Raw genomic sequence first — 24793 nt, 5'->3', positions numbered from 1 at the left:
TAAATAAACTTATGTATACTAAAACAATATTGACTATAATACTTTTTTTTTTAATTTCATACGAATTATATAATTCCACGAGACAGAAGACAAAAATGTATTAAGGATGTGACGTCAGGTGACGTTACTTCCTTTCTGAGAGACACTTGCACGTGTTTAGCTAACTTCTGTTTACACTGTTTAGACGATTTATACATTAGTTAACACTCTCGAACGAGTGTATGAATTTTATTGTTAAAGACTAAACAAACTGCAGCCATGCCGAAAGCGAAAAAATCTAAAGGAGGAGGTGACAATCGAGGACAGTCGGACACGCTGGTTGACCAGATGCTACAGGCCGACACGGTTCGAAGCAAAGGCCGAATAAAGCTTCGGGACGAGCGGATTGAGGACGAAGACAATTACGTGGACGAACGTCTGTCCAGGAAGATTTTGCAACAGGCCAGGATTCAACAAGAGGAACTCCAGAATGAATATGGCTTGGTCCCGGAGAAGAAAGCACCCGTTACTGTTCTCGGTAAGACGGCCCTTTACATCTCCCGACTAGCTGCAAGAAATACATAAAAAAGAAAGAAAAAAAAGGTAGAATGAATACAAAGGCCTCTTGTGTGAAGCTCTTTACTAAATACTGTTTTGAAGTTCCCTATAAAAGTTGCGTCTAGTATTTTTATGATTCCGTATCTGATCATTTGTATGTTACTTGCTTTTGATTGTGTATCACGTTGTCTACGTCTGGAGTTTGGACCTTGAGTTTGTAAATAAAGCTGATAAGTTGTTTAATGACAATGTGCAAAAAAAAAACAAAATAAAATCATGTTCACCGTAATGAAAGTTTTCTCACAGCACATGTTGTCAATAGAAAAAAGCAGAATGCTTCAAGTTTTGGCATGTTTATAGTCTGTATGTGTTTTGCATCGAAATATTTACTGTAATTGTGACTAGGTTATTGACAAACTCCGGCATGTTCTGTCAGGTGTATCTCAAGGATCTCCAACAATGGTTTTTGTTTCCCTTCTTGAAATAATTTTTCAGGTTCCTCGTCTCAGGATGCCGATTCAGATGAGGAATGGCCAGCGCTTGGAGCAACTATTGGTAAGAGTGACGGCAACGCTGTGTGTGACCCCGAAGTTGTGGTCGACCCTGATGACGAGAAAGCCATTGAGATGTTCATGAATAAGAACCCCCCAATGAGGCAAGGCTTATGCACAATCTTGACTTTGGATGGACATAATCATACACAAATAAATATTTGTCTTTTCTTTTCTTTTTGTCTTTCAGGCGAACTCTAGCAGACATTATAATGGAGAAGATAACAGAAAAACAGACAGAAGTGGGAACTGTGATGTCAGAAGTGTCTGGCTGTCCAATGCAACAACTTGACCCCAGGATAGTAGAAGTGTACAGAGGTGTCAATAAGGTTAATTGTCTTTAAATTAGACACTTTCACACACTTTTCCCAACAAATATAGTAAAAAGAAATAATGAAGGAATTTAGAATTTATTCCCATTCAAGTGCATTTAGCAGACTGAGGGGATTCCAACCACAATTCAAATGTGTGTTTGCGTTTCTTTCGCTTCAGGTCCTGTCAAAATATCGTAGTGGAAAGTTGCCAAAGGCTTTCAAAATAGTACCAGCGCTTTCAAACTGGGAGCAGATCCTCTATTTGACTGACCCTGAGAGCTGGACGGCAGCTGCCATGTATCAAGCGACAAGGTCAGTTCCCTGCGTGACATGAATGAGGATTTGACCAGAATGACAAATTGACAGATTAGGGTACATTTATTTGCTTTGGTTGCAGAATCTTCTCCTCCAATCTGAAAGAGCGAATGGCCCAGAGATTTTACAACTTGGTGTTGTTGCCCAGAGTTCGGGATGATATTGCCGAGTACAAGAGACTCAACTTTCATCTTTATAGTGCTCTAAAGAAAGCCTTGTTCAAACCCGGGGCCTGGTTTAAAGGTGAGATGTTTGAAGACAGACTAATGACCAAAAAAAAAAAAGCTAAGTTTTATTGACACTGTCAGAGAGATATTCATTTAATGTTTATTATTGTGGTTATTTCTTTATTATTTTGTCTAGCTAAGTGATGTTACTAAAACATTAGTATTAATAAGTCTGCGTCCAGCCTGATTTAGTCATGATAATAAACATGTTAAATTAATCACTCTGAAAGTTTCAATCAAAATTAAGCCTCTTTTAAAGGCTGGTTTTTGGACAGCTGTAGCTACTGTAGTGATCATTGCGTATATGTATTTTATTGTAATTGAGTAAAAACATGTATGTTATTTTTTAAAAACTATTTTTGTTCATTTACATCATTCTCTATGTTTTAAAAGTTGTTGGAAAAAATACATATTACAAACGAAGTTCCTTTAATATTACCACTGTCGTTCAACCCAAAAAATAACTGTCACCAATTGTTAATATCACAGGTTATGCCATAATTTAATATTTGGGATTTTTCACTGTGACCCACATTTTGGAAGCGCCATTGTGTAATATGGCCACTAGGTGGTAGTGTTGCATTAAAAACAACAACATTTACTGATTAATAAGCTTCAATTGAATATTTCAGTCATGGAAAGATAGTTACTAAAAATAACTAACAATAGGTACTCATAAACACACTTGCTGGTAAGTTATTAATTTTTATTATGTTGAAGAAATTTATACATGCAGAAATGAATGCAAAATATATTTTACATTGGTTTTAATTGTATGCAAAAATTTATGATATTAATACTTTGACTCAATTACATTCAATAGTCCATGTGTTTCAATTTTAGTAATTTAATGTAAACAGCCCCAGAATACAGTCGTCTTTCATAACTACACTAACTATGCAAAATCAATCTCTATATAAAATGAGGACAGATGTGTCATGTTAACCATGTGAAAAAAAACATTAAGTATTAATCATGGCATGACCCCCTATCTATTTGCCCTGAGTTCTATAACCTTATCCACACTGTACAAATTGGAACCATGCTATTTTACGTGGACGTTGACCCAGCCGTTGGAATTTATTGCCATTGTATACAAGATATGTACTTATCATTTTATAACCTTTAAAAAAAACACATTACTCACATAATGAAAGTCACATTTCAGGAATGTATGTCAATCATATGACTTATTAAAATACCGTATAATGCCTTTAGAGTCAAATCTGTACTCACTCAAACCAAACAAATGTGAATTAATGTGGTTGATGCAACATTTTTTTTTGTCGTAGAGATACACTGCACGAAAACTTTAGAAAGTGTATTTAAATCTTTTCTTTTGTCTCACAGGTATACTCTTACCTCTGTGTGAATCTGGGACTTGCACTCTCAGAGAGGCAATCATCATCGGAAGCATCCTCACCAAGTGTTCTATTCCTGTGCTCCACTCCAGGTAAGCATCCCTTGAGACAAATGCTGTTGTTTGGTCCATAAATGTCCTTCTACTGTGTCAGCTATGGTATCACATGACACAGTATTACGCAATCCTCACTTCTGTTGACGAGAATGAACCTAGAATGAATTAAAATAGCTTTAAAGGTGAAAATGTTGTCGTTTTTAGTGTTTCTGTTTCTGCTGGGTCGTTGTGGTGATGAAGGCAATTCTGTACCATACTGGCCATCGGACCACCGTTATGTTATAAAATGATAAATTGTTTACCCACCCTTAACAAATATATATATATTTTTAATTAAAACAGTTCCCAGGTGTCTTTAATAAAATGGCTCTTAACAATAACTTCAGGTGCATTTTACTTAGCAGTACCACTGTAATGTTTTAATTTCGAAATGAGCACATTGCACTAGGTGGGGTCAGTTAGAATGTGATACAAGATTGTATAATATACTCTTTTTCTTTCTTTTTTTTTTTTTTTTACCTTTCAGCGCCACGATGCTCAAATTGGCAGAGATGGAGTACAACGGTGCCAACAGCATTTTCCTGCGTCTGTTGCTCGACAAGAAATACGCCCTGCCTTTCCGTGTGCTAGATGCCTTGGTGGCTCACTTCCTGTCTTTCCGTAGCGAACATCGAGTGCTTCCTGTGCTCTGGCATCAGAGCTTACTCACGCTAGCGCAGCGCTACAAGCCCGACCTGGCCTCCGAACAGAAGACGGCGCTGCTGGAACTGCTCAAGATACAAACCCATCCTCAGATCTCGGCAGAGATTCGCAGAGAACTTCAGAATTCGGAGTCACGGGATATCGAAATTGGGATCCCCGCTACGATTGATATGGACTGAGAATTGTTTGTTTCAGGAGTTCTTTTATTCTGAATGAAAACGTTGTGGTTTAGGGATTGTGTAAAAAATAAAAAAAATTCCCCCATGAAAATCAGTTGACCCCAGTGCTTCAGGCAGTGTTTCAGCTTGGACTGTTTGATATTTAAGAAGCACATCAGTGCAAATGTATGTCGTCAACCACGGACGCTTTTCTCCACATTTGCAGTGTCTGCGCAGACATGTTGTAAAGCAGTATGTGTTTTTGCTCATGACTACAATTAAAAGCAATTTGTATTAAAAGCAAACTGAGTCCTTAAAATTAGGAATGGAGCTCACCTTATTTCTCTCCTTAACCATTTTTAAAGATAAAACTATACCCATGTGGTGAGTGTATTTGGTGCAATTGAGACAGTCATCCATTTTTGATCATGCTTGTCCTCATTGTGGATGCGGGTGACTTTGGACAAGAGGCAGGGTACACCCTGGACTAGTAGGCAGCCAGTTCCTGGGCACATAACCATCTTCAGCAAAACATTAACTGACTTGCTTTCTTCATATTTTACACTGTTTTCCTTTAAATAGATTTTGTATCTCAAACACATTTATTTCTTTTAATAGCTAATAATCACCATCATAGCCTAAGGGCCAGGACTCCCTTGAAAAAAAGATCTGTTGATCTCAATGGGATTTTCCTGGCTAAATAATGGTAATAAAATTAATTTAAAAAATCAATGACGTGCATACATTGGTTTAAAATGCACTATTTGCAATAGTTTCAGTCTGGAACAGACTTATTTATTTTTTGCTAAATTTGGCCACTCAGCAGGATTTGAATGCTAACGTTACATGCTAAAATGTCAACGGTGGTGGTTAGCACGGTGAGTTTTTCCAGTTCGGAATGAGTCCACTCAATAAGACACTGTCTCTATTTTTATTTATTTTCACTTGCCTCGCGAGTTTTAAAGACAATATAAAAAAAAGAAGAGTTGTTCCAGTATTTACTGCGATAATAGCGAAGGAAACTCACACGCTAGCAGCTAAACTAAGCTAAGCTAAATTGGCCTTATGGCAATTCCGAAAATTCTCGCTCTATCTAATGACCTCAGTTTTTAATGACACATTTTATATTTTCTCACAATTTAAAACGATTCCCAGGAGTTATATAATTGCTCTGGCAAATACCCCAATAATCAAGAGTGATTACATTTACAGTATATACATTGTTTATTTCTAATGTATTTTAATGATCATTTCTTGTTATTTAAAATGATTACAGTAATTGTTTTAGGTGAACACTTTCTACTGAAACACCGAATTGCTTATTTGTTGTTGGTATTTAGTGTATGTTCTTAATCTAATGTTATGCCAGAAGAAATATTGTGTCCCTGAACTGGCTGTACGTGCGGGTTGCGACCTGGAATTCATCGGTGACCTCCGGACTGTCCGGAACCTGAGAACCCTATAGGGGCACCACTATCCAGGTGTTTTCTCACTTGCCTAAGTTTCCTGGCAACCAGCAGAACATCCAGCCCCACAAGAGGAGGACACTGGTCATCTGGATGTTCCAGGTAGTCCAATGATTTTCTATGTGTGAGTTTAAAACCGGTTCTATGATGCTAACTATGTTCTCTTCCAGGTCTGTGAGGAGCAGAAATGTGAGGAGGAGGAGGAGGTATTCCCGCTGGCGGTCCACTACCTGGACTCTGCCATGTTGTGCGAGACTCTAGGCTGCAGCTTTTGGGTGTTGTTGTTGGTAAATATTTATCCACTTCACATACAGTATTGATGAGCAACCATTCACACCTAAAGACAATTTAGAGCCTTCAAAGTTTTGTGAATGTGTGAGGAAGCCAAAGTACTTGGAGGAAAAAACAAGCATGGGGGGGGGGGGCATGCAAACTCCACACCAGAGCAGAGATTGTAACCACACTCTTAAAAAAAACAAAAACATGACCTGAATGACTGAATTAGTCCACCATGACCTGTTTTCACCAAAATATCAGCTAGATGGTTCACTCAAAGTGTTTCCCAACTTGTCACAGGGATCAGAAGGTTAATAGGACAAAACAGCAGAAAAACATATTTGAGCTGCACAAACATTCTCCAGTGTTGTTTTTTCTTCTTGATAAACCGGATCATTTATCTCTTCGACTCCTTAAAAGGCTCTCTTAAATAACACCCTTTGGTTAAACAGGCCACAACAGGCATTTATTTTAGTGGGCAGCCGTAAATTGTGAAGCACTGCTAATCACACAATTAAAGATAATAAATTAGCTAGAAGTTATCAACAAGTGCAGTATAACTTGGCCCCGCATGGGATATTTGAGCGAAATGTCCGTGTGTGTTCCAGCAGTTCGAGGTGTCAGTGGTGGCCAAGTGGAGTCTGGCCTCCGTGCCCCCCCTCTGACTTCCTGGAGCCGATTCTTTTCTCCAGGCCCAGCACCTTCCCAACGTGCGCCGACACGTCCACTCCTACGTCGCATTGGCAGCCATCGGTGAGTTGCATAACAAAGTTACATAAAATCCGGCAAACGTCAATATGAATTGTGTGCTGATAAGACCACAGTGCCAACTAATAGTTTTGCTTTATTATTGTTTGACATTTCACCTCTTGCGTTTGAACACATTTTATCATTACATCCTGTTAGGATATCTTAATCTCCCTTTGTTTTTCTACTTACTTTCATAAATATTTAACTTTGTGGAAGGGTGGATTATGCCCTCATTTGAAGTAAGGTTGACTACAACTAGATTCCCCCCCCCCCCCCCCAAAAAAAAGAGCACTAAATAAACTGCAGCTGTCTCGAAACACTGCTGCTGGAGTTCTAATCAGGGCTAACTGTGCCCATAATGCCAATGCCAGGTTACTAAATCAATTTCAAAATAATGCTATAAGTCTACAAAGTACATAATACTTGAGGCCCAGGGTTCCTCGCTGATATGTTGTATTATTATAAACCAAGCAGATACTACTAGGCCAGCCAGAGTTCTGGTTACCATATGCGTGACATAAGCAGGCCGCTCAGTGGTCAAACAGATTCATCATTGCCTCATTGTAACTTTCAAGGATAGTATAAGGATAGCTTTAAAAAATAAATAAAAATAATAATAATAATAAAAAATAAATTAAAAAAAAAAAGCCCACTTCACTGTGTTGCCCTGCATTAGCTCCACAGTCTCCACTTAAAATTAAAGATAGGCCAATTATTGGCCAACCCGGTTATCAGTGCCGGGGTATCGGGTTATCTGCCTTCTTTACTCAAATTTTCAGTTAACTTTATGGGAACACTGGGAACTCTTTGCATCTTTTATTTTGTTTAAAAATTAAAACAAAGACACGTGAATGTTTCAAAATTTCAGTAATTTTGGAAACACTTAAAATTAATAAGGGAGCGATGGTATTTATTCATTTATTTATTTGGTTTGTTTTCATTTAAACTTTTATAACTTACTTACCATGGGAGCTCCCTGAACTTTTTATTAGAATTTTAAAACAAAGATGTCTAATATCTAAGAGTTAAAAAAAAATACTTCAACATTTTAAAAGTCTGAATAGTTGTTTAATAAAAATATATTTCACCAAAGTTAGGAGTTGCATTTATTTTTATTTTTTTGACGGCAATATTTTTTTCCCTTTTACTGAAAATGAATATCAACTCAGAATATTTGTTGTCGCTATTCTAGACTACGAATCATTATGGATATCGGCCTTGAAAAAATATATCCCATCTCTGCTATCTGCTATATAAGCTGCTTATATTTGCTAAATGTAGAAAATTGAATTCCGAATTGCTACTGCCGTGTGTGGCACAAATCCAGTCTGAAAACTATTGGTGAAAGGCTTGCAGGAGTTCCCATTGTGAACAGCTAAGGTGTTTAATTTATTAATTAGAAGATGATAAATAAATAGTTAAATCAAACGGCTAATGTTTGGGCATATTGTTACATAGACGAGCTTTCAAATGTCATTACAGTCACATGATGACATCATTACATTGTTAGCGTGACTCATTCCGATTGATGCGCCTAATTAGGTGTGGTTCCCACAGCTAATGAGATACAATTATTTAGAAGTAAATAGTCAACCGCCCTAAACCAACCAAAGCAGTGTGGGCCATGGTGAGCCACATACATACCATATAAGCAAATAAGATATGGACTCGGGGTCATTTGAATTGCCCAGACGGCAAACTAAACATTGGTTAATGGGTACTGCAGTGGCGAAAATATTAAAAGCTTGCTCAAAATATACAGAATTTTAAAATCCATAAAAAAAAAAACCCTCTATTCATTTGAATTTATTTTTAATTACACTGAAAGTTGCTATCCACATATCTTCGTAGCACATTTTGTGTATATTTAATATTTACTTGGTATGTCATCAACCACTGAGTTCGGCAGGAGGCTGTCTCTAAAACTATACATTTTGTCGATCATAAAATTAAGACCACTCTGCCTTGGCAGAGGTAATATGCTCTCCTGTCATAGTAGTCATTCTGTGGAAATTAAGTGACTTTCACCAATGGGAACAGTGGACACAATACCGCTAGCTATAAGTTTGATTCTGTTGTGTCAGCAGTTCATTTCGGAGACAGAGAGCTGAGTTTGTGTAATTCAGTATTGTGTGCAGTGAATGACCACCACCACCCCCCTCTATTCAGTCCATGCTTCTCACGAATCTCTGTGGTGCTGCCCCAGGCGGTCGACAACTCCCAGCGTTAGACCCTCTGTGAAATAGAAAACCCCGCAAAAAGTTATGACAACTCCCGACCCCCCCCCGACACTGTGACCCATTCACAGAGGTGTGCGAGTAAGGGTTGAATGGTAGACTTTTTGGTGTCTCGGCACTTCTCCTCCCTGAGGCGTTGAAGGTTATGTGTCAGATTGTCATGTTGTAGCAAATGACAGCTTTTTAAAGTGCTTCCTTTGTCCATCCAGGGTGTGTCCACTATAGCAGCATCTGTCATATTTATCTGCCCTCCTCTTCTTACTGCTCTGGATGTTACATATGGAAATACAATAGATTTAAATGCAAGATTGAATAAGGGGCTGGCGTAATCTTAATTTATAAGTGTAAATATCCGGGTAGTGCAATAATGACAGAAAATGAAACTTATATAATATGAAAAGAAAAATAAATACTAATGGGCTAATACGGTAGACTTACTTTGCCCCTATTTAACCAATGTGCAACTTTAAACCGATGCTTTAAATGAATGAGTGAAAATGTTTTCATTTGATCTGTTAAAGAATGAATAATAAGCCGGTTGTTGTTATTATTTAAACACATACAAAACAAAGGACTTCTGCATTTCGAATGGTACTTCTGCATTCTTGAATTTGACTTCCGTATTTTCTACCTCGAGAAAATGTCTATCAATATAGTATGTAAGGCTTCTATCATTTTGTTCGTATTTTTGTATTTGTTTTACTGTCATTGATTTTATATAACCAGTTTTATTAAAATGTTGCTTAATACTTCCATTTACTGAGTTCTCTTATGTTATATACAGTATATATATTTTTTCATTTATTCCCAGAATTGAAGTGTCATGATTTTTGCCCTCCACACTTGCTCGAGTCTCAACTCGTCTGACTCACTGCTCAAGTTTCTGGCCAATCTCCTGGTTATTGATCTGGGAAGGTGTTTGTTTGTTTGCTCACGTCAGTTTCACTTTCAACGACAGTAGAAACTCGTTTTTCGTCATTTACCCTTTCCAAAAAGAGTGACTGAAACCAAACTGTGCAATGAAAAACTTGCTCAAAATATACAAACTCTTGTTTTTTTAATATTTAGTTGATTTGAGTTTTATCCTCATTATCACTCATTGTTGATCTTTTACTACACTGAGCAGATTTTTTTTTTTATGTGTCATGTTAAATTCACCCATAAGGAATAGCTTGAACAAAAAAGAAGAAAATTGTCGCTCAAGTCAACCAATCACGGCTCAGCTTAAAAAAAATAGGTGAGCTCTGATTGGTCTTTACCCTGAGCAACTGTGATGTCATTTTCAGTGAACAGTAAGTGGCAAAATGGCCGCCCCCTGAGATGGATAAAAAAATGTTGGATTTTGCTGCTTAACTCATATTGCACAAATGCAATATTAATCACAATACTGTGCTTAGACTAGTGGGGCAACATAGACTATATTATTGTAAAGATGTTTTTTTGTGTTGACTTACCATTCAAAACTTTTCATATTGTATCAAGAATGTACAGGGTTCTCTTCTGGGAGCGCCACCGCAATTCAAAGGGCTGAATGTAAGCAGATGTACCAAAATTGGCACACAAAAAAAAAGCATGTCAAATTGATCCCTGCTCATGTTGTCTGTGGCCTGCTGTTGAACTTTCTGCGTTCCACCTCGGCCACAGGGATCCATCCTCTTCTGCTCCAGCTAGCTTCAGAGTGCAATGGAGATCATCCTGCCTTCCCCATTTCCAAACCACTGTTTGCAGATCAGAGGTCAGTCAGACTCCCGCTGATGTTGACCATCTTTTATTGACGTCAGTGAGGCCCGGTGAAAGCCAGCTGGAAACTCCTCCCTGCCACCACAGGGAAGTGTGAATGTAGCGCGTTTTTTTGCTCACACAACAACTTATTCAGTGTGTAGATCACTTGCAATGACGCAATGTTTTCCATTTTCAAATGATCATCCTGCTAAGATTGTTTTTAGGAACTTTGTTATTGCAGAAGCTTTCCAAACACTAAGTCATTGTTGCACATTTACCGTAGGTTGGTTAGCCTTTCTTACATCACACCAACCTGTCAAATCAAAGCTCATAGTTTTAAATGTGTTTTTTTTTTATATTGCATGAAAACATGTTTGAAATCTTTGAAGTGTTTGTTTTTATCTTCATTGTTACTTTTAAGTGTGTTGAACTATCACATAAAAGGACTGTGCTATAAATGACTCACATGAGGCAGCACTTAGGTACTTTTTTTTTTTAATTGATTCCCCCATTCCAGTCACAAGTGTCATTCAAGACAATAACTTTGGCACATGGAAAAAAACAAACTGAAGTTTGCCACAAAAGGTATTGAAATACCGAAAGGCACATGAAATTATACCCAAAAATATGAACACTTCTGCTTTCTTGAACACTGCTCCTTCAATTCTTGAAATGACAAGAACTAGCTGAAATGTTGACAATTTCAGCTTTGCGTTTACTGTACACACATTCACATCTGCTTTACATTCCTGATGAGCTTCAGTTTGTCAAAGAAAAACCTGAAACGCATACATTGCTATATCAGCATTCCAGTTTCAGGAGAGGTTTGCAGTTCTGGATTTAAATTTTATTTTATTTTTTACATGCAATCAATAATCTAATTTCACCCCCATTTATCAAGCTATCATGTTACAACTTTTTACTATTAATGTCAGGAAATCCAGTGTGAAATAAGAGACATAAAAATGTCTTCTTTTTTTAACCACCATTAAATGTCATGGAATAAAAACAATCTGTCAAATATGTTTTACCAGTAGCATAATGCAGCATGGACATGACTGCTCACTATTTGTAAACAGCATTTACATGTAAGCTATAATAGAATGAATGTACACATTTCTCGTAGTATTCCCAAATAAAATAGAAGGCCTGAGCAATAAACCCAAATACACCCGAGCACCATCATTTACTTCAGCAGTTACACATTAACGTTCCGCTAATAAACCTCATTGTTTACTTGAAACAAATGCTGCTGTTTTTCCTGGATTGTGACAGGAAAACCTCATCTGTTCAAAGCCGGTGACTACCTGTGCACGTGCGCTTGTGTAGATTTGGGTGTAACAGCAGGTTCAACAGGTTACGCTTGTTACGCGTCAGTGTGTCAAGTTGTTATTCATACCATCATCCAAGCGTGGACTACATCATTTCGAAAGAAAACATTGATTGTAAATAATGTGTCCTGAGCATTTGCACAATCTTAAAGAGGAAGTCAACCTTAAACATTTCTTGACAATAATATGGTATTTTGGTTAATGGAATATGAGTTAAGCAGCAAAATCTAGCCGTTTTTACCAATATCAGAAGGCGGCCATTTTGCCACTTGCTGCCGAGTGAAAATGACATCACAATTACTCAGGTCACAGCTCAGCTTCAGAAAACTGGTGAGCTGTGATTATTCGTTGCCTGAGCCCTGAGTAACTGTGATGTCATCTTCAGTCGACAGCAAGTGGAAAAATGGCCGCCCCCTGAAATGGATAAAAACTGATGGATTTTGCTGTTTAACTCATATTCCACCAATGTAATATTAATCAGAATGTCATGCTTAGACTAGTATTATTGTCGAATTTTTTTTAAGGTTGACTTCCCCAAGACGAAAAGGATCCACTAGTGTGAATAAGAGCGCTCTTTGGCATCATAAAATGCTGTAAAAGCTGCAACAAATAAGAGAGCGGCAGTACTCAAGTTGAACCTGGCTGACAATGACATTGCATGATAAAAGTGCCGTTAAGCCATAAATACTTAAGCGTCTGGGTGGGGGACTAAGGTTTTAGAATAGGAACAAGGGCCCCCAAATGACTGCTGTCCTATTTTAAAAAAAAAACAAAAAAAAACATTCAAGGTGTTTTTGGTTTTAGGATGACTTTTTTTGAAAGTTTGAGCACTCAACCTTGTATTTTTACATTTTTAAGTATCGCTCCCTCTTCCCTTCTTTGGTGTGAGAAATTCCTGATGTTGGCCACTAAAGATGACGCGCGCTTGCTGATATGTTGTCAGAATGCGCTTTGGCGTACGATGGCGACAGCGTCTTCGTAATGCTCAGCTTGGAGCTGGGCTGTGAATCATCAAGGCCTGCTTGTAAGCCTCGGTGACGTTATCGCAGTCGGTAATGGAGAAGGCGCTGTCGGCCACTCCGGCTTCATAACAGTTCCACTGCCTCTGCAGCCCATCTCCAAGAATACCGTCTTCTTGAATGTCCAGCAGGTTGTCAGCGGACACGCACCCTCTCATGGTGGGCCTTCCCGCTTTCTCCGGGCGCGCCGGAAGTCCGACACAGTCCGGAAGATCCAGCTGGTCAAACGATTCCGAGGACAAAATGCTGTCCTCGCTGATGGCGCCGCTTGATCTCACCCTGGCGCCCCTGCTGGGTCGCGAAACTGTCAGCTGATCCAGTGAGCCAAACTCCTGCATCCCACCCGAGGAGAACTTCCCATTTCGTTTGAGGATGCCTTTTCTGTGGGCTGCTGCTGAAGGGCATGTTTTAGATTGCGGGACCCAGCCAGAGTCGCTGTTGTCAGGAGAGGACGAGTAGTAGCCAGATTCCTGCTCGGTGGGCTTCTTTAGGATACCTTTGCGAGGTAGCATCGCAGCAGACGGGTCACTGGCTGCAGTGGACAAACCCAAAATGTTCTGCTGCTGCTCCGCTGAACCGTCAACAGGAGCCTCGCTCATCACCTTCTGCTTCACACTGTTTCTCCTTTTTAAAATCCCTTTGGAAGGCCGAGCGTCAGCGCCGCCTTCGTGGATGGGCTGGGAGACGTTATTCTCCTTCCGTGACCTACGCAGAGAGCGTTGGCGCACAACAACAGCCCCGCCGCTCGCTTGCAAGCGGAGCAGGCAGCGCATCTTGGAGCCGTTCTCCAGCAAAGGCCTCGACGTACGCCGCAGCCAGCTGGCGACGCCGGCCAGCCCGGCCGGGTGCTGCGTGGGCGAAGGGGTCGCCGACGCCGTCTCCTCACCTTGGCTGGCCTTTGTCTCAATTAGGAGGGACTGCTGGTAACCCCAGTTAAGCCACCAGTGTCCCGCTATCTCCTCAATTGTGGCTCTGCGGTCGGGGTTTACCATTAGCATCCAACGAATGAGACCACACGCATCTGATTGGAAGCAAGAGCAAAAAAAAGAACATTTATGGTTGGCCACACCACTGGAAATTACAATTTGACTGTTGTATTTAGAATTCCCTTGGCTCTAAAATCATCTTATATATAACTCATGGGATTTAAAATTTTAAAGGTGAAGTCAACCTTAAACATTTCTTGACAATAATACGTTATTTGTGACCTCATTCGTCTAAACATCAATATTACATTTGCGGAATATGAGTTACGCAGCAAAATCCAGCTGATTTTCTCCATCACAAGGGGCGGCCATATTGCCACTTGCTGTCGACTTAAGATGACATCACAGGTGCTCAGGTCTCAGGTAATAACCAATCACAGCTCAGCTTCAGAAAACAGTGACCTGTGATGATTCGTTGCCTGAGCCCTGAGTAACTGTGATGTCATCTTCGTCCTTATTCGTCTAAACATCAATATTACATTTGCGGAATATGAGTTACGCAGCAAAATCCAGCTGATTTTATCCATCTCAAGGGGCGGCCATATTGCCACTTGCTGTCGACTTAAGATGACATCACAGTTGCTCAGAGCTCAGGCAACAACCAATCACAGGTCACTGTTTTCTGAAGCTGAGCTGTGATTGGTTGTTACCTGAGACCTGAGCACCTGTGATGTCATTTTCACTCAACAGCAAGAGGCAAAATGGCCGCCTTCTGATATTGATACAAATTGCCGGATTTTGCTGCTTTAACTCATATTCCACTAATTCAATATTAACCGGAATTCTGTATTTAGACTAGTGGGGCTGCATAGAACATATAATTGTCAAGAATATTTTTTTTTTTTGGGGGGGTGGCTTCCCCTATAATACACATCTGGATACTATACAGGTAATATTAGTAATTAATATCAGGGCATTATAATTTGTGTTCCAGGCCTGGTGTCACAAAATGAACGAGCTTTTGTGACACTCGTCCAGGTCCAGGACCTTTTTTTTGACACATTACATTCACATAAATTCTATTCAAATATCAGATTACATATGCGTGGTTTCCAACCAAAATGTATAAAACAACATCTATGATACTTAAAATATGATCACATAACCTCCCTGTCTTAGGTACAGTAGTAGCAATGGTTTTCTCCTCACTGTAAAGAAACACTCACCAGACGGTTTATTTGGTTTCCGGTAATTTCCGGTGCTGATCTGCTGGACGAGTGCCTTGTGGTTGTTCCCATCAAATGGCATGGTGCCGTGAACCATAGTATACAACAGCACCCCAAGAGACCACGTGTCCACCTCCGGCCCACGGTACGGCCGACCGTTTACAATCTCCGGGGATGCGTACAACGGGCTGCCGCAGTAGGTCTGTAGGTACTCATCGCCGTGATAAAGGTTTGACAGGCCAAAGTCCGCAATCTGTAACCAAAGTGTGAGATAAGATACGTTTCACTTTCACTTCCTTTCTAACTCGAACATACCAAATGAGATGGGTCCTCAACATAAATGACCTCTGACCTCATAGCATGAACGGAGAAAAAAAATCCCCACAAACACACTTGCCATTTACAGATATATTTTCTTTCATGTTCGAGTGTAAATGACCAAGTGTCCCAATACTTTTGTCCGTTCAACGTTGATCATTTAAAACCAATTACATAAAAATAACAAGTCTGTATAATAAATTACAGAGCGCTGCATACCTTGACGTTGCCATTGCCATCTAGTAAAATATTCTCCAATTTCAGATCGCGGTGAACTATTCCATTCTGAAAGAAGAAGAAAAAGAAATAAATACATATCACTTATTTTCCACCACATTTTACCTGTGAAATTCCACACATTATAGTAGGATTGCCTACACGACATAAAAGGATTATTTCCCCCCAGGTTGGAACACATTCTTTCGTCTTCTTCCTGGTGCATGAGCTATGGTTCATTGTCCTTAGCTCTGCAGGGGGCATACCTTCCACTAATGTTTAAAAAAAAATGCAGGTCATCTGGCTCCTTAAAAGGAATAGACGCTTGTGGCCAGGGAATATGCTCCGTGAGGTGTAATGTGAATTTGACATAAAGATCTATTGTCTGCATTTTGTTAATGATTCAAAGTTGGGCAAAATATATCCAACATTTTACAATGGCCCTTTATATCAGGGAGCAATAAAACAAAACGGGTGGTTGACGTGGAACACGATGGGGGGTCATATATTCTGTAAATATGATCTACATCTAAAGCACCTCCGCTGACGCTTTAGCTTTTTGGCCTGCTGGAGTGGGCCGATGGTGTGCGAGTGTGCTTGTTCTGTTCCATCACGCCCTCATTAGTGACCGTGAATGTGTGTGTTGGGGACGGCTGGCCTTCAGCCCCGACGCCGCCTCCCCCTCTCTCTCTACAGGCTGTGTTCGTTTTCCTCGGCATTGTTCTCCCAGCATCCCCGCTCCAATCAGCCAGTTGACAGTTAATAATGGTCATTACGCAACAGCGGGAGGTTCTGCTGCCCTGGAAGGAACACGAGCTGAGCAACTGGTCCGAGGGGAGCTCTATGTCATTGGTGTTCACAGAGCTTCCGTGAGGAAGCGCTTGAAAGCTATACGGGGGAAATGCAAATGCCTGCAAAGTGCAGCTATCGTAAACATGTAATCGGTCTAATTTAGTGGATGCACGCGTCAGATCTAAATTTAAATGCGTCCTTACCTGATGGCAGTAGTGCACGGCGGACACAATCTGTCTGAAGAAGTGCCTCGACTCCCTCTCGGAGATGTGCCTTCTGTCGCAGATGTAGTCGTACAAGTCCCCCCGGCTGGCATACTCCATCACGATCACAATTTTGTCCTTGTTCTCAAATACTGAAATGAACAGATGGAACCATTTAAGGCAAATAGTAGGGGTGTGCCCCCCCAAAAATAGATTCTCATAAGAATCGCGATTCACATTTAGTACGATTCAGAATCGATTTTAAATTGATTTTATTTAAATTATTTTATACTGTCTTCCCTTTGTTTGTGTGTGCCTTTATTGGGAGCGCTACTCATGTTGTACCCGATTTGGCCAATTAGGGGCAGTGTGGTTCCACGCGGTCTGATACACTGTCAAGTTGTAGCCACATTAGAGAGTAGAAGGAAAAAGTCACGATCAAGTTATTCCAATAAAAGTAGTTTTTTTGCAGCGTGGAGCCGTTATTTTGAGTGATAAAAGTGCCGCGAGTAGCGCACTAATTTGCATTAGCGAGTCAGACTGGAGTAGATCATTACGATTCCTTGAACATCTATAAATTGAAGCAAAAATCATTGTTAATCAAATCATTTTGAATGAAAAAAAAATCATTGAAAATCGATTCTGAATCGAATCGCACACCTAAAAAAACTGGAATCGAATCGTGAGACATTCAAAGATTCCCACCCCTAGCAAATAGTAATGTGAATTGATTCTTTTTAATGTACTGAGCAACTACACTTGGCACAATCTAATGAGATCCAACACAGATGGATCAAATATATAAAATTTCTCATTTGATTGACATTAGCCTTATTTGCGTTCTTTCGTCCTTGTGATATTGTGAAACATCCGTCACTGTGCTGTTCTAATTGAAAAGCACTGTGGTCCCTCACTACTTCGCGGTTCACTTATTGCGGATTCTCTCTATCGCTGAATCTTATTTGGGTGCGTTAATGCTGCTATTTTTGTAATATTTTAAGTAAATAAAAACACCTCTATCTTTCATTCAACACAATCAATTAGTTTTTTAAACCAAATATTGAATATTTGGTCAATTAAGAAACATCACTGGTGAGCTATTTTTAGAACAGGCCACAGTTGTGTTTACCCGTACATAATAGCACCTACACGGTAAGGCCAATGCGTGTACTGTGTCTCATCCCCCACCCTCCCATACACTGCAGGAGAAGTAGAAAAACAAGTTAATTGAAGGCAATTAACTTCAACAAGGGGTTGTTTACGCAACTCCTCAAGAAGAGCTCATTAAAGGTGACAGGCAGTATTAGGTTAAAAACTTTTTTTTAACGACCTCTACTCTAATTTACCTATGGCGGGTGGGCGTGGAACATTTCAACCACGAAAAGTGAGGGAACACTGCACGCATAAACCATACCTGGATGTAGACTCTACTCACGGCTATAGTCAGAGAGCTATTCATGTAACAATGCTAACGGTAGCATTGCTACCACCTACAGGACTGGAGGGGAATAGTACTGTCTGACTGTTATGGTTACGATTGTTCAGCCCATTTGTGGAGGTCTGCTTTCATAAGCGATGGGATTAATTCACACGAGCAAGTCTCAAGTAAATCCTAAATTAGGTCTCAAGTACTGCAGCATCTGGTCTACAAAAGGACAGAAGACCGATAAGATCAGATATTATTATTATTGGCCTATTTATCTAAGCTAGCAAGTTAAGCAGATGTTGAGTCTCAAGTCTTTATGAAGTTTTGTGGTTTTCCGTCTTACGCAGGCAAAACTAATTGGGATCAATCCTACGCATAGTGACAAGTGGGCATTGAGGCAATCTCGATTTGGGGCGCTTGGAAGACACGAGGCCATGTGCGCCCGCCCACAACACTGCTGTTGTGATGCAACGTGGAGTCAGCGCTTATGTAACCGAGCATCGGTTTCCACAAAAGACTTGCGTGAGCACACTCCGAATACAAGCAATCAAGAGGCTCCGGTCGACAGCTCTGTTTACGGGTATCACGTTCCGATCTTCACGTGCGCGGCCTGACAAAAAGGAGCTACGTTCAAAAAAAAAATTAAATAAAAAATACCGCGCCGTGCACATACCTTCATATATGGTGATGATGTGCGGGTGACACAGAGATGACATGATCTCGATTTCTCGGCGGATGTGGACCAGGTCTTGCTCATCCTTGATTTTGTCCTTTCTGATGGACTTAATGGCAACCTTTAAAAAGAAACAGAATATATAACATGCTTGAGGATGACACTAACAGTCTTTCTAATCAGTAATTGTCCATCTAGTAAATGAATCATACAATGCAGACAACGATTATCATCAGACCTTGTCGGCAGAGGAGCACGATCTGTTTACAGCTAATCCCGCTCATGAGAACGATTCAAAAGGGAATGAAATAACTTTATTACCAAAACGGACAAGAACAGCTTTTGATGTTTAAAGCCGCTGTGGTAATGATGCGGCAAGTACTGTTCTCTTCAAACATTCCTGTGACAAGTCCTAAATCAGGTCTTTTAAATAAAAGGCCTTTGAGGAGCCTTTATCCACGTGTTGGTTCTGGGATGCCGGGAATTCCTCGCCGCTCAGCCTCAAGGTTAAGAAGCGTCATCGCGAGGCACCAGGTGGTGTTTGGGGGCAGCCGTCTCGTTTGCGAAGCCTCCGGGCTACCCGACACACAAGCGGACAAAGTGGAGATTTGTCACGTCGGTTGTGAATCAGCGTCTGGTCTGGGGTTCGCGGTGTGGCTCACGCCGCTCAGACTCCCTTTCCCGACTTGTGTGAACTCGGGTTTCCTGCGTTTGTTTGAATAGCTGTCAGACGAGGCTGCTGGACTCATGATGACTTCACACCCCTGTGAGGTTATCTGAGTGTGTGCGCCCTTTGTCACTGTCAGTTTGGTCTACGCACTCGGCACCCGCAGCCGAAAAATCTTTGGGCTCCAGTACAAACACAACCAGAATGTGACTGCAATACCACCCAGGAAGTAGAATAACAACAATCAATGCGTGCCACCCTTGACCTTATTAGGATGGTTGTTTGGCTTGGCGTTTACACAATTATTAAAGAGATACAGTACAGGTAATACCTTTAAAGGGGAAGTCAAAATTAAACATTTCTTGACAAAAATATATTTGACCTCACCTCACTAGTCTAAAGATGACATTCTGATTAATTTTACATTTGTGGAATATGGGTTATGCAGCAAAATCCAGCCGTTCTTATCCATCTCAGGGGGCGGCCATTTTGCCACTTGCTGTCGACTGAAGATGACATCACAGTTGCTCAGGGCTCAGGCAACGACCAATCACAGCTCACCTGTTTTCTGAAGTGGAGTTGTAATTGGTTGTTACCTGAGACCTGAACAACTATGATGTCATTTTCACTCAAGTGGCAAAATGGCCACCAGAAATGGATCAAAACGGCTGGATTTTACTGCTTGACTCATATTCCACTAACACAACATTAACCAAAAATATTTAGACTAGTGCTGCATCGAACATATTATTGTGAAGACCTTTTTTTGGTGTTGACTTACCTTATTGCCACTTGCTATCGACTGAAAATGACATCCTGCGTGCTCAAGAAACATGTAACGACCAATCACGGCACACCTGTTTTCTGGGTTTGGTCATGTGACTTTTGCAAACTCCTCCATGAGTGGTCGTTATTTGTTTCCTGAGCACGTGCGACGTCATCTTCAGTGGACAGAAAGTTGCACAATGTGTTTTTAAAGGTATTCATTGCAGATGAAGCGTAATGAAGTTATATTAATTATAGATAAAAATATCTTCTCACTGCTGAAAATGACTAAATGAGTCAAGTATCCCTTTATTTTTTGGGGGGGATGTCAGAAAATATTGACTTTTTTCCAATTAGCCAAGAGATGCACACTAATTTGGCTAAGCCTATTTTTTTTTTTAAGTGACTTTTTTCAACGCTATATAGGGCATTTTCTAGTGATGGGAGAATGAAGCTTCATGAAGCACTTGCGATACTTTTTGACTCCTCAAGATGGCACTCATGATTCAAAGATGCAATGCAAATGTAATCAATTTTTATTGCACTTGCCTTTATCTTTAAACCAAGAGCACCACCTAGAGGAGTCAAAAAGTATCGCAAATGCTTCATGAAGCTTCATTTTGCCATCACTAGCATTTTCCTTAATTTTTCAGAAAACTTATTATTGCTGTTGTCTAAGTATTAGAGCATTATCACTACCATGATCCATGTACTACAATGCTTGTCCATATACTTTTTGTGACATTTGTTTTGTTCGATAAAGGTTGGGGAAAACTGAACTAGGGTTTAGCTTTTGGTGGCTGTTCCAAATTTGCCTTGATTCTAATTACTGGTGTGCGGTTATGCACTCAGATGATGAGTGTGGTTTCAGATCAAAGTGGCAGTCTGAATGCAAAATGGCGCCTCTACGCAATTAGTAGTAGGGCAGGTAAATAATAACAAAGCAGAGGAATGTTGTATTTACAACTATGCTAAAGGCTATTTAGGTAAGACTTTGCTTGAAGCGCATTTAGAGCGGCCAGTTGCTAGACCTTATCAGTATTATGACAGCAGGCTCAGCAAGACGTCGGCAGGGGTGATTCTCAGACACCAACTCACATCCTGCGGTGTGTGTGTGCGTGGGTGCGTGCGTGCGGGGACACGACTCAACATGTAGTGACGTGGCGCGCAGGTGCAATGAGGGAAATTCCATCTTTGATTGCACTTTCACGCCTAAAACTCATTAACAATGATTTGAACGTTGCTGATAAAACTAGACGTTGGACACTCCCGCGAAACATTTAAGTCATGAATTTGATCTAGAGAGTCTGTCTGGGGAAAAAGGCAGGGGTGGAAAACCCTTCACATTCCAGCCGTAGCTAGGAGGGAGAGATCAGCAAACTGAAAAGGTGGAGACAAAAGGCTCTGGAAATGGAAGATGCACTGACATTGTTACACATTTGCGCAACCCAGAGCCGGGCTGCCATAGCAAGAAAAACACACACAAGGAAACCAAACAAAAAAAAAAGAATTGAAGTTTTTAAGAACCCAAAAACATTTATCGGAAAAAGGCTCATAATACAGTGGAGTGCAAAAGTTGTGAAGTGACATAGTTATTCATTATTTAGCTTTTAACCATTATTATTATTATTTTTGTATTTCTTTTCACGTAACCAATGAGCAACAAGTGGCTAATCAAACAATATCATAAGACAAAATGCTGAAAAATTCCACATAAATGGTCCGAGGAATTTGACAAATCATCAAGTCAATCATCAACAACAATTTTAAAGATTACGCAATACATTTTCAGCATTCATTGTCTTAGCATGACTGTTTGATTAGCCACTTTAATTGGTCCTTGGTTAAATTACCTGCCATGTTTACGGTACCTGAAAAGAACTAAAAGAAGGTAAATGACAAAGACTTTGGTATAGCTCTTAAAATTCTAACAACAGTGGTACCTTTAGGTAAATTAAATTATCTTTTCCCATTGAAGTGAATAGAAGTGCCATTATTCCGTTCCAATCTCCGCAAAAAGCAAAAGTTTTGCTTAGTAAAATTAACTTTCTAAAAATAGTCATGAGAGAATGTAAAGATTTAATCAGTTTTTGCATCATGTTTTAAAGCTTCAATTAAATTGATGGTGCTGCTCCTTGTGGTGTGCCCACATTAGCCACTAAGGAGCAGTATAGTACAATCATACAAAAAACGAGTTACCTAGTGTAATATTTGTTGAGTGTTTTTTTTATTATTATTTTTACAGAGGATAAACAATATATATTTTGAATGTTTGTGCGCAAATCAAACAAACTGCAAAACGTCTAAAAAAGACTTTGTATCTCAAGGCACCACTGTACTTTCTGATTAACTTTAAATTCTGCTTTTATTATTTCACCAAACTTCTCAGTGATGTGATATTTACATCTGCAAAGAAATAAATTCCCCTCTTAATTTCTTTTAAGTGCCTCACTCACCCAAAATGCCTTTCCCGCATGATTACAAGCCACTGGGAGGTTTAAAAGCGAGAAAGCTTTGTGGGCATTGACAGTTTTACAAGGTGCATTCAATCACTTTTGGTGTAGTCTTTTGTGATACCAGCACATTCTTCACACGTTTCAGAGTCCGCTGCTAAGATCGAGGACAAGAATTGCCTTCAGATTGTGACAGAGTGGGAAGAATCACAGATCAGCTGCCCAAACAGCCACAACATTCGCAAAATACGCTCTTTGATTGGATTTGTCTAGAAAGGGTGCAGTTTGTGACTTTATCTCCAACATAGTCCACATAGAAGTATCTTAGTGCAAAACATCTGCTCCACAAAATAGAACTTTTTTGTTTCTGAACAGGTGGCCAAGGGGGCAAGAAGCTCTCAATACACATTGAAGATTATTACATTAAATTTAAGATAACAAGTTATGACCTTACCAGTCTGCCTGATCTCTCTTTCGCTTTCTTCACTTTGCCATATGTCCCCTTCCCGAGCGTCTCAAGGAACTCGTAGCGGTGTTTCAGGTTATGTTTGTGGTGATGTCGCTTCACGGCTTGCTTCTTCACTTGGACAGGCGGGAGCGGAGCTTGCACTTCGGCTGAAAGACTCTCGACTGGCGGCCAAGAGCTTGACGAGAGCCGGCCAACGCTGGAGCCCTCCATCCTGACCTGCAGTGCAGTGCCTCTTTTTTCCTTTTCTTTTTCGGGGTAACTTTTAAACGCGAAGACAGCAGGTATCGCGCGAAGACAGCGTTCCTTCTAATGGATCTGCGGATGTGTCCCCTTTCAAGTCCGTCAGCAGGACGCCAGGAGCTGCTTGAAGGCAAGTGTGGAGGCGGAAAAGTGAAGCTTGGAAGCGGAGAGGCTGCCACCAACAGGTACACCATGGCCGGTTGGGAGGTGCGTGCTTTTTCATGACACGTCATAGAGGCGGGGGGCGGGGTTAGGTGCGAGAAGAAGCGCTTGATTGTTATACCAGGCAATGCCGATTGAGAATTGAAACCCATTAAAAGGATTACATCTTACTCGGTGTTAGTTGTAGATTTTTGTTTTTGTCCTATATATAGTTTTATTTTTTTGCATAAAATTCCCAGCTTCCTCGAGTGACGTATTATAAATGGCACATCATTCTAGCCTTTTATTTATTTATTTATTTATTTTTAATTTACCACCAGGGTGCGTGGAGGTTCAATTCAAGCGAACGGATACTATTGCGGATAACAAACAGGTTAAAAAACAATCATGTTGTTTTGGATGTTATTGCGAATGGGAGTTAATAAAAACGTGTGGGAAAAAAAGTGAGTTTGTAGCCCAGAATTAACTAGCAACACTCTGTAAAGCTTACATGTCTTGCATGGAAGAAAATAATAACTTACATTAAATCAATGTGATATACAGTGGTTTTCAAAAACGTTCTAAATTCCTTAGCATCTATAAGAGATAACCCCCCCCCTCTTTCTCTCTCACACACACACACGCAATAAATAAAAAAATAAATACTGCATCCACTATTCAGTGTCAAAATAAGCAATTGCAACACTAGTGTCATTACAACTTCTGTCCACAAGAGTGCACCATTTAGTCATCGCAACCAAACATTTATCTCCACGGATTAAAAACAACAACAAAAACATCACAGGATGAGCGGTACTTGCTCTTTCACACACACCAAAAAAGTAACTGTATCACGATAACTATATCCGTGACTATGAATCTATTATTGATCGCCTTTCTATTTCTCATCCCGATAATGATAAACGCATGTCATTTATTTGATCTAATTTCAGCATTTAATCTAATTTCTAATTTAAATCTCTATTTGATCTCACAAAAAAGGAACTCGTGCATGGAGTGGAACCCTATTCACAATTTTGTTTGAAATTTGCGAACAGTACAATTTCTTGAATGTAACGTAATTAGTTTTGGGCCCACAACGTAACTAATTACGACTGTTTTTCTACTAGCACAATCAAGATACTTCAATCAAATGATAATTTCATAGCTGTGCAGTAGTAAAGTGCTGTACTGAGCTCATGCATTGTGTGACAATGGTTACTACTTTTCTATTGCACATTAATATACATGTATGT

General features: G+C 40.0%; 3 protein-coding genes across 4 annotated transcripts; 2 read left to right on the top strand and 1 right to left on the bottom strand.

Annotated features, from left to right (window-relative positions):
• Positions 1-96: 96 nt before the first annotated feature.
• bysl (bystin-like) lies at positions 97-4540 on the top strand. The gene is made up of 7 exons (XM_077572581.1): positions 97-517; positions 1033-1192; positions 1279-1417; positions 1581-1714; positions 1800-1960; positions 3295-3397; positions 3888-4540. The coding sequence occupies exons 1-7, from the start codon at positions 259-261 to the stop codon at positions 4240-4242; spliced, it is 1311 nt and encodes a 436-aa protein (XP_077428707.1). The 5' UTR covers positions 97-258; the 3' UTR covers positions 4243-4540.
• Positions 4541-5578: 1038 nt separating this feature from the next.
• Positions 5579-10795, top strand: ccnd3 (cyclin D3). Its single transcript, XM_077573496.1, is given in 9 exon segments — positions 5579-5682; positions 5684-5789; positions 5858-5924; positions 5927-5974; positions 6639-6716; positions 8920-8938; positions 9803-9875; positions 10595-10656; positions 10658-10795. Coding segments are annotated over 9 exon segments (687 nt in total). The 3' UTR covers positions 10788-10795.
• A 355-nt stretch (positions 10796-11150) lies between these two features.
• On the bottom strand, positions 11151-23586 carry nuak2 (NUAK family, SNF1-like kinase, 2). Of its 2 annotated transcripts, none has more exons than XM_077574237.1 (6): positions 23142-23586; positions 18803-18923; positions 16704-16855; positions 15712-15777; positions 15175-15427; positions 11151-14043 (listed from the first exon to the last, which is right to left on the bottom strand). In XM_077574237.1, the coding sequence occupies exons 1-6, from the start codon at positions 23364-23366 to the stop codon at positions 12989-12991; spliced, it is 1872 nt and encodes a 623-aa protein (XP_077430363.1). In that variant the 5' UTR covers positions 23367-23586; the 3' UTR covers positions 11151-12988. The 2 variants fall into 2 exon arrangements, with proteins under 2 accessions (XP_077430363.1, XP_077430364.1); XM_077574238.1 differs by lacking the exon at positions 23142-23586 and adding an exon at positions 19041-19595.
• Between the last annotated feature and the right edge of the window lie 1207 nt (positions 23587-24793).

This window comes from Vanacampus margaritifer, chromosome 8 (assembly GCF_051991255.1).
Source record: "Vanacampus margaritifer isolate UIUO_Vmar chromosome 8, RoL_Vmar_1.0, whole genome shotgun sequence".
NCBI classification, from domain to species: domain Eukaryota; kingdom Metazoa; phylum Chordata; class Actinopteri; order Syngnathiformes; family Syngnathidae; genus Vanacampus; species Vanacampus margaritifer.
The sequence above is the reverse complement of the archived record's forward strand: the minus strand, read 5'-3'. Positions and strand labels throughout refer to the sequence as shown.

What these genes read in the sequence shown, in the direction of transcription:
- bysl (XM_077572581.1), top strand. Translation starts at nt 259, where the DNA reads ATGCCGAAAGCGAAAAAATCTAAAGGAGGAGGTGACAATCGAGGACAG. An exon ending in AGCACCCGTTACTGTTCTCG is followed by an intron (nt 518 to 1,032) that starts GTAAGACGGCCC and finishes ATAATTTTTCAG; the next exon opens with GTTCCTCGTCTCAGGATGCC. An exon ending in GCCATGTATCAAGCGACAAG is followed by an intron (nt 1,715 to 1,799) that starts GTCAGTTCCCTG and finishes CTTTGGTTGCAG; the next exon opens with AATCTTCTCCTCCAATCTGA.
- nuak2 (XM_077574237.1), bottom strand. Translation starts at nt 23,366, where the DNA reads ATGGAGGGCTCCAGCGTTGGCCGGCTCTCGTCAAGCTCTTGGCCGCCA. An exon ending in ATGGCAATGGCAACGTCAAG is followed by an intron (nt 15,428 to 15,711) that starts GTATGCAGCGCT and finishes CTTTGGTTACAG; the next exon opens with ATTGCGGACTTTGGCCTGTC. An exon ending in GAAACCAAATAAACCGTCTG is followed by an intron (nt 14,044 to 15,174) that starts GTGAGTGTTTCT and finishes GCTTCCAATCAG; the next exon opens with ATGCGTGTGGTCTCATTCGT.